Genomic DNA, 9867 nt, shown 5'->3' with positions numbered 1-9867 from the left:
TGTCCCGAGGACGTATCACTACGCTGTCCCGGGGACGTGTCACTACGCCGAGGACGTGTCACTACGCTGTCCCGAGGACGTGTCACTACGCTGTCCCGAGGACGTGTCACTACGCTGTCCCGAGGACGTGTCACTACGCTGTCCCGAGGACGTATACCTACGCTGTCCAGAGGACGTATAACTACGCTGTCCAGAGGACGTGTCACTACGCTGTCCCGAGGACGTGTCGCTTCGCTGTCCCGAGGACGTGTCGCTACGCTGTCCAGAGGACGTGTCGCTACGCTGTCCCGAGGACGTGTCACTACGCTGTCCAGAGGACGTGTCACTACCCTGTCCATAGGACGTGTCACTACGCTGTCCCGAGGACTTGTCACTACGCTGTCCCGAGGACGTGTCACTGCGCTGTCCCGAGGACGTGTCACTACGCTGTCCCGAGGACGTGTCACTACGCTGTCCCGAGGACGTGTCACTACGCTGTCCCGAGGACGTGTCACTACGCTGTCCCGAGGAAGTGTCACTACGCTGCCCCGAGGACGTGTCACTACGCTGTCCCGAGGAAGTGTCACTACGCTGTCCAGAGGACGTATCACTACGCTGTCCCGGGAACGTGTTACTACGCCAAGGACGTGTCACTACGCTGTCCCGAGGACGTGTCACTACGCCGAGGACGTGTCACTACGCCGAGGACGTGTCACTACGCTGTCCCGAGGACGTGTCACTACGCTGTCCCGAGGACGTGTCACTACGCTGTCCAGAGGACGTATAACTACGCTGTCCAGAGGACGTATAACTACGCTGTCCAGAGGACGTGTCGCTACGCTGTCCCGAGGACGTGTCGCTTCGCTGTCCCGAGGACGTGTCGCTACGCTGTCCCGAGGACGTGTCGCTACGCTGTCCCGAGGACGTGTCGCTACGCTGTCCCGAGGACGTGTCGCTACGCTGTCCAGAGGACGTGTCGCTACGCTGTCCCGAGGACGTGTCGCTACGCTGTCCCGAGGACGTGTCGCTACGCCGAGGACGTGTCGCTACGCCGAGGACGTGTCACTACGCTGTCCAGAGGACGTGTCACTACGCTGTCCCGAGGACGTGTCACTACGCTGTCCCGAGGACGTGTCACTACGCTGTCCCGAGGACGTGTCACTACGCCGAGGACGTGTCACTACGCTGTCCCGAGGACGTGTCACTACGCCGAGGACGTGTCACTACGCTGTCCCGAGGACGTGTCACTACGCTGTCCCGAGGACGTGTCACTACGCTGTCCCGAGGACGTGTCACTACGCTGTCCAGAGGACGTGTCACTACGCTGTCCAGAGGACGTGTCACTACGCTGTCCAGAGGACGTGTCACTACGCTGTCCCGAGGACGTGTCACTACGCTGTCCTGAGGACGTGTCACTACGCTGTCCAGAGGACGTGTCACTACGCTGTCCAGAGGACGTGTCACTACGCCCCCATAAAACGTATTTCTAACATCCAGAAGGGTGCATCTCAATAGGCCTCCTTCACTGCTAGAATAATATTAACATATACCATTTAGCTGACGGCCTTTTCCAAAGCATTCATGGTACACATTTTCTTTATGGGAGGCCCCAACGGGAATCGAACCCACCATCCTGGTATTAGAAGTGCCATGCTCTACCCACTGAGGCATACATTCCTTCATCTGTCAGAGCAGATTAAGGAAAGGAGACAAGGAGACAAGACTTTATACAATTGAGATAGAGACTGGCATTATATTTCCCCGTACGACAATGGGATGGATGAGTCGACCGTAGGAACATCACAAGTTGTGCCTTTAGGCTTTGTGAAACCTGTGTCGTGTCTCACAAGTGGAAATCAAGTCTTTTCAGCGTTCTGTAACTGTTGTTTTCTTATTGTCATTTCTTAATGCTGAATCTGTCACGCTATTGGCTGAATTATAGACCAGCAACAACGTTGCCAATCAGTGGTCAGTGTTTTCTGCCCCGCCTCCTCTCCTTTTTCTAGAATGTTTCCCAAAATGCATTGTGACTGACCGTACTGTCTGTTCAGTGTCCGTGTCTCATCCTTCTGTTCTGACAGTGTTTTTGCTTTCACCCATTTTGTTTTTCTGTCTGGAACATTTTTAAAAGATTCGGATGTCTTATTGTTGCCAAAAGAATAGTCGCTTCTTAGTTTGGTATTATATCTTACACAGTCTGTATGTAAATGTGTTCTTTTGATTTGAAATTGATAACAATTCGGTATTATCCGTTTGTTTCTGTGGGAAGGGAGGGAACTGTTAGTTAGGGTGACATTTGGGATATAGCCCTTCTATTGCCAATGTAGTGCATGACTTTTAGACCAGGGCCCATAAAGCTATCATCAAAGTAGTGCACTACACAGGGAATAGGGTGCCGTTTGGGATTCCGTCGAGACGTTCTTTATCAATGGTCTCATCGCTACCATGCCAACTAAGATGAAGGCCTTTGAAGTCTTTGTTAAAACTGGTATTTCTGGACTCGGTCAGACATGTTCCTGTTATGAAAGAATCCGATGACATCACTGAAACAACCCGTTGTACTACCAGTAAGGTTACCATAGCAACCGCAGTGTTCTAGTTCCTACTTCCTCATGACAACAGACAAGCACTGACCTCAGAACATTCAGGAGTCTTCCTTTTAGAGACGATGGTCGAGTTACTCACTGTCCTTTTACCCAATCGGCCTGGAATATTCCAAGCCAATGAAAACGTGTTGCATAAAACTCACACAATTATTATTATTATTATTATTTTTTTTTTTATACAGACATATTTGTTTGATTTGTACTTTAGTGACAACAGTCCACACACAGAACTGGAGCCCATTGTAGTTCTATAGGTCCACTCTGCTGACATGCGGTGTTGACTTCAGATCCCTGACTCAGTCCACACGTAGCCAGCTGTGTCCGGCTTGTTTTTGTTTTACGCTGTCACCTCATCTTAGTCACCAGTCCTGCGCCTATCACTGCAAAAGGGGGTAATTGTTTAGCTGACTGCAGATATCTGAGACCACATGTCGTTGATCTCCGTTCTGTCCTAATCTCAGCTGAGACCACATTATGTCAAGAGGCTTTTACGCAGTCAGCTTTCTCAAAACGCCATCGTTGATCACTCCTTTTATTCTCTCCCTCATCCCTCCTTCAGTCAGGTGGATGGTTGCTCCTCCACCTTTGTTCTGTCCCACTTGGCACTCTATTCCCTATAAAGTGCACTACTTTTGCCTAGAGTCCCAAAGGTCTTGGTCAGAAGTAGTGCACTCAGTGGGGAATAGGGTGCCATTTGGGATGCACCCTTGAGAGATGCCAGTAGAGTGATACCAATACAGACCTGTGTGAACCAATTAAATAATCTGGAGTAGAGACATTAAGTCACCAGCATATGTTACATCTCTGGTCCTCATATATTATCTCTGGTCTTCATCTCTGGTCTTCATCTCTGGTCTTCATATATTATCTCTGGTCTTCATCTCTGGTCTTCATATATTACATCTCTGGTCTTCATCTCTGGTCTTCATATATTATCTCTGGTCTTCATCTCTGGTCTTCATCTCTGGTCTTCATCTCTGGTCTTCATATATTACATCTCTGGTCTTCATCTCTGGTCTTCATCTCTGTTCTTCATCTCTGGTCTTCATATATTACATCTCTGGTCTTCATCTCTGGTCTTCATCTCTGGTCTTCATCTCTGGTCTTCATATGTTACATCTCTGGTCTTCATCTCTGGTCTTCATCTCTGGTCTTCATCTCTGGTCTTCATCTCTGGCCTTCATCTCTGGCCTTCATCTATTATATCTCTGGTCTTCATCTCTGGTCTTCATATATTATATCTCTGGTCTTCATCTCTGGTCTTCATCTCTGGTCTTCATTCATACATCTCTGGTCTTCATTCATACATCTCTGGTCTTCATTCATACATCTCTGATCTTCATTCATACATCCAGTCTATTCTCTGAACACTCCTCCTCCTCACTCTACAGTGACCTAATCATGAGATGTCCTAACAGATCAGACTCACATACTGTAATTTGGACACTTCCCATATCGCAATCATAATTATTATTAACAAAATAACATGTGAGACATGACTAAAGAAGATATATTGCCTTTTTTATTTTCATATTTTTGTACAAATAAACAAAAGAAGCTTACTCTGTATAAAGATACAAATCTGAACTGTGGTTGATTTAAAATACTTTGGGTTTGACATACTACTGCCACCCAGTGGTTGGATAGAGAACTGCAGGCACAGACGGCTCAGTCCAATATGGGCCACTAGGCCATGAAGAGGGGAAGGAGTGACACACAGGGAATTGAGTATACTACAACATACTCCCAACCCTTGTGGCTAGCAAGATTGGAATCCAAACTTAATATTGCTACTTTCTTGAAAAATAGTGAAGCAGCAATATTCAGTTAGGATTCCAATCTTGCTAGCCACAGGTTGGAGGGGGAGGGACTAGCCCACTGAGATAATGATGACATCACAGGTTGGAGGGGGAGGGACTAGCCCACTGAGATGATGATAATGAGACATCACAGGTTGGAGGGGAGGGGCTAGCCCACTGAGATGATGATAATGAGATATTACAGGTTGGAGGGGGAGGGGCTAGCCCACTGAGATGATGATAATGAGACATCACAGGTTGGAGGGGGAGGGGCTAGCCCACTGAGATGATGATAAAGATGACATTGGAGGGGGAGGGGCTAGCCCACTGAGATGATGATAATGAGACATTACAGGTTGGAGGGGGAGGGGCTAGCCCACTGAGATGATGATAAAGATGACATTGGAGGGGGAGGGGTTAGCCCACTGAGATGATGATAATGAGACATCACAGGTTGGAGGGGGAGGGGCTAGCCCACTGAGATGATGATAATGAGACATCACAGGTTGGAGGGGGGAGGGGCTAGCCCACTGAGATGATGATAAAGATGATATTGGAGGGGAGGGGCTAGCCCACTGAGATGATGATAATGAGACATTACAGGTTGGAGGGGAGGGGCTAGCCCACTGAGATGATGATAAAGATGACATTGGAGGGGGAGGGGTTAGCCCACTGAGATGATGATAATGAGACATCACAGGTTGGAGGGGGAGGGGCTAGCCCACTGAGATGATGATAATGAGACATCACAGGTTGGAGGGGGAGGGGCTAGCCCACTGAGATGATGATAATGATGACATTGGAGGGGGAGGGGCTAGCCCACTGAGATTATGATAATGATGACATTGGAGGGGGAGGGGCTAGCCCACTGAGATGATGATAATGAGACATCACAGGTTGGAGGGGGAGGGGCTAGCCCACTGAGATGATGATAATGAGACATCACAGGTTGGAGGGGGAGGGGCTAGCCCACTGAGATGATGATAATGAGACATCACAGGTTGGAGGGGGAGGGGCTAGCCCACTGAGATGATGATAATGATGACATTGGAGGGGGAGGGGCTAGCCCACTGAGATGATGATAATGAGACATCACAGGTTGGAGGGGGAGGGGCTAGCCCACTGAGATGATGATAATGAGACATCACAGGTTGGAGGGGGAGGGGCTAGCCCAGTGAGATGATGATAATGAGACATCACAGGTTGGAGGATGCGAGGCAGCGTGTATCATCAGGGGAGGAGAAGAAGTCCAGGACCCTGCCCTCCTCTGACAGCTGACCATACTCGTTGTTGTAAAAGGTCTGGCCAGAGAGCTGGGAGAGGAAGGCGGGTCGGTGTCTGGAACTAACAGAGCTACCGCTGGACTCTACCACCACCAGGCGCTCTGTACTCCTGGGGGGAGAGGAGAGGAGGGGAGAGGGGGAGGAGGTGGGAGAGGGGAGGGGAGGAGGGAAGGGGGAGGTGGGAGGGGGAGAGGATGGGGGAGGAGGGGAGAGGGGAGGAGGTGGGAGAGGAGGGGAGAGGGGAGGAGGTGGGGGAGGGGGAGGGAGAGGGGAGGAGGTGGGAGAGGAGGGGAGAGGAGAAGAGGGAAGGGGGAGGTGGGAGAGGATGGGGGAGAGGAGGGGAGAGGAGAAGAGGGAAGACGGGAGGTAGGAGAAGAGGGAAGGGGGAGGTGGGAGAGGAGGGGAGGAGAGGAGCAGAGGTGGGAGAGGAGAAGAGGGAAGGGGGAGGTGGGAGAGGAGGGGAGACAGCTGTTAGGATGATATGCTGTTGTTATTTTCTGACCATTTTATTTTTAACAGATAGGACCCACACAGACAGACATGCGCCATGCCCTTTTAAGGGCATTATATTATTGGTGTGTTAAACATACTTGGCTCCTCTGTGTTCGTGTTGGATCATGTCAAACTCCTCTGACGCCAGAACCATCCCACTGTCTGTCTGGTTGTCCTGGGGAGAGAACACAGCAGTCCATCAGGATCACATTCAATAACAACAGGTCAATGGCTTAGCATGTTGACCTGTTTAGACAACTGGAGACCAGTTTAACATGTTGACCTGTTTAGGCAACTGGAGACCAGTTTAACATGTTGATCTGTTTAGACAACTGGAGACCAGTTTAACATGTTGACCTGTTGAGGCAACTGGAGACCAGTTTAACATGTTGACCTGTTTACACAACTGGAGACCAGTTTAACATGTTGACCTGTTTAGACAACTGGAGACCAGTTTAACATGTTGACCTGTTGAGGCAACTGGAGACCAGTTTAACATGTTGACCTGTTTACACAACTGGAGACCAGTTTAACATGTTGACCTGTTGAGGCAACTGGAGACCAGTTTAACATGTTGACCTGTTGAGGCAACTGGAGACCAGTTTAACATGTTGACCTGTTGAGGCAACTGGAGACCAGTTTAACATGTTGACCTGTTTAGACAACTGGAGACCAGTTTAACATGTTGACCTGTTGAGGCAACTGGAGACCAGTTTAACATGTTGACCTGTTTAGACAACTGGAGACCAGTTTAACATGTTGACCTGTTTAGACAACTGGAGACCAGTTTAACATGTTGATCTGTTTAGACAACTGGAGACCAGTTTAACATGTTGACCTGTTGAGGCAACTGGAGACCAGTTTAACATGTTGACCTGTTTAGACAACTGGAGACCAGTTTAACATGTTGACCTGTTGAGGCAACTGGAGACCAGTTTAACATGTTGACCTGTTGAGGCAACTGGAGACCAGTTTAACATGTTGACCTGTTGAGGCAACTGGAGACTAGTTTAACATGTTGACCTGTTTAGACAACTGGAGACCAGTTTAACATGTTGACCTGTTTAGACAACTGGAGACCAGTTTAGCATGTTGACCTGTTGAGGCAACTGGAGACCAGTTTAACATGTTGGGGCTGGAAACTGGAGACCAGTTTAACATGTTGACCTGTTGAGGCAACTGGAGACCAGTTTAACATGTTGACCTGTTGAGGCAACTGGAGACCAGTTTAACATGTTGACCTGTTTAGACAACTGGAGACCAGTTTAGCATGTTGACCTGTTTAGACAACTGGAGACCAGTTTAACATGTTGACATGTTGAGGCAACTGGAGACCAGTTTAACATGTTGACCTGTTGAGGCAACTGGAGACCAGTTTAACATGTTGACCTGTTTAGACAACTGGAGACCAGTTTAACATGTTGATCTGTTTAGACAACTGGAGACCAGTTTAACATGTTGACCTGTTTAGACAACTGGAGACCAGTTTAACATGTTGACCTGTTTAGACAACTGAAGACCAGTTTAACATGTTGAGATGCAATGATAGAGAGATGGAGAGATGCAATGATAGAGGGATGGAGAGATACAATGATAGAGGGATGGAGAGACAATGATAGAGAGATGGAGAGATACAATGATAGAGAGATGGAGAGATACAATGATAAGGGATGGAGAGATACAATGATAGAGAGATGGAGAGATACAATGATAGAGAGATGGAGAGATACAATGATAGAGAGATGGAGAGATACAATGATAGAGAGATGGAGAGATACAATGATAGAGAGATGGAGAGATACAATGATAGAGGGATGGAGAGATACAATGATAGAGGGATGGAGAGATACAATGATGGAGGGATGGAGAGATACACAACGATAGAGAGATAGAGAGATACAACGATAGAGAGATGGAGAGATGCAATGATAGAGGGATGGAGAGATACAATGATAGAGAGATGGAGAGATACAATGATAGAGAGATGGAGAGATACAATGATAAAGGGATGGAGAGATACAATGATAGAGGGATGGAGAGATACAATGATAGAGGGATGGAGAGATACAATGATAGAGGGATGGAGAGATGGAGAGATGGAGAGATACAATGATGGAGGGATGGAGAGATACAACGATAGAGGGATGGAGAGATACAATGATAGAGGGATGGAGAGATACAATGATGGAGGGATTGAGAGATACAATGATAGAGAGATGGAGAGATGGAGAGATACAATGATGGAGGGATGGAGAGATACACAACGATAGAGAGATACAATGATAGAGAGATGGAGAGATACAATGATGGAGAGATGGAGAGATACAATGATAGAGGGATGGAGAGATACAATGATAGAGGGATGGAGAGATGGAGAGATGGAGAGATACAATGATGGAGGGATGGAGAGATACAACGATAGAGGGATGGAGAGATACAATGATAGAGGGATGGAGAGATACAATGATAGAGAGATGGAGAGATACAATGATGGAGGGATGGAGAGATACAATGATAGAGGGATTGAGAGATACAATGATAGAGGGATGGAGAGATGGAGAGATGGAGAGATACAATGATGGAGGGATGGAGAGATACAACGATAGAGGGATGGAGAGATACAATGATAGAGGGATGGAGAGATACAATGATGGAGGGATTGAGAGATACAATGATAGAGAGATGGAGAGATGGAGAGATACAATGATAGAGAGATGGAGAGATACAATGATAGAGGGATTGAGAGATAAAATTATGAAGGGATGGAGAGATACAACGATAGAGGGATTGAGAGATACAATGATAGAGAGATGGAGAGATGGAGAGATACAATGATAGAGGGATGGAGAGATACAATGATAGAGAGATGGAGAGATACAACGATAGAGGGATTGAGAGATACAATGATAGAGAGATGGAGAGATGGAGAGATACAATGATAGAGGGATGGAGAGATACAATGATAGAGAGATGGAGAGATACAATGATAGAGAGATGGAGAGATACAATGATGAAGGGATGGAGAGATACAACGATAGAGGGATGGAGAGATACAATGATGAAGGGATGGAGAGATACAACGATAGAGAGATGGAGAGATGCAATGATAGAGGGATGGAGAGATACAATGATGAAGGGATGGAGAGATACAACGATAGAGAGATGGAGAGATGCAATGATAGAGGGATGGAGAGATACAATGATAGAGGGATGGAGAGATGGAGAGATGGAGATATACAATGATGGAGGGATGGAGAGATACAACGATAGAGGGATGGAGAGATGCAATGATAGAAGGATGGAGAGATACAATGATAGAGGGATGGAGAGATGGAGAGATGGAGAGATACAATGATAGAGGGATGGAGAGATACAACGATAGAGGGATGGAGAGATACAATGATAGAGGGATGGAGAGATACAATGATGGAGGGATGGAGAGATACAATGATGGAGGGATGGAGAGACAACGATAGAGGGATGGAGAGATACAATGATAGAGAGATGGAGAGATACAATGACAGAGAGATGAAGAGATGGAGAGAGAGTGCATGAGAGATAGAGCTTACTCCGTTGTTGTGGGTTTTATACCAGGCCGTTTCCATTGGTAGCTCCTCAAACGTCTTGACTCTGGGTTGGCATGACGACAGCTTCGACGGCCCCACGAACACACAGCCCGCGAAGGGCACACAGTTATAATACCTGCCA

General features: G+C 47.5%; 1 protein-coding gene across 1 annotated transcript in view; it reads right to left on the bottom strand.

Annotated features, from left to right (window-relative positions):
• Positions 1-4085: 4085 nt before the first annotated feature.
• LOC135545412 (vascular endothelial growth factor receptor 3-like) overlaps positions 4086-9867 on the bottom strand; it is a 272156-nt gene continuing 266374 nt past the window's right edge. The window contains exons 28-30 of the mRNA XM_064973018.1: positions 9729-9861; positions 6258-6334; positions 4086-5776 (exon numbers count right to left, since the gene is read on the bottom strand). Coding sequence (XP_064829090.1) covers positions 5581-5776; positions 6258-6334; positions 9729-9861 — 406 coding nt within the window. The 3' untranslated portion in view covers positions 4086-5580. The remainder of the gene's footprint in view (positions 5777-6257; positions 6335-9728; positions 9862-9867) is intronic.

Source organism: Oncorhynchus masou, chromosome 9 (assembly GCF_036934945.1).
Source record: "Oncorhynchus masou masou isolate Uvic2021 chromosome 9, UVic_Omas_1.1, whole genome shotgun sequence".
In the NCBI taxonomy this organism is placed as follows: domain Eukaryota; kingdom Metazoa; phylum Chordata; class Actinopteri; order Salmoniformes; family Salmonidae; genus Oncorhynchus; species Oncorhynchus masou.
This window is presented reverse-complemented; position numbering and strand designations above follow the sequence as displayed.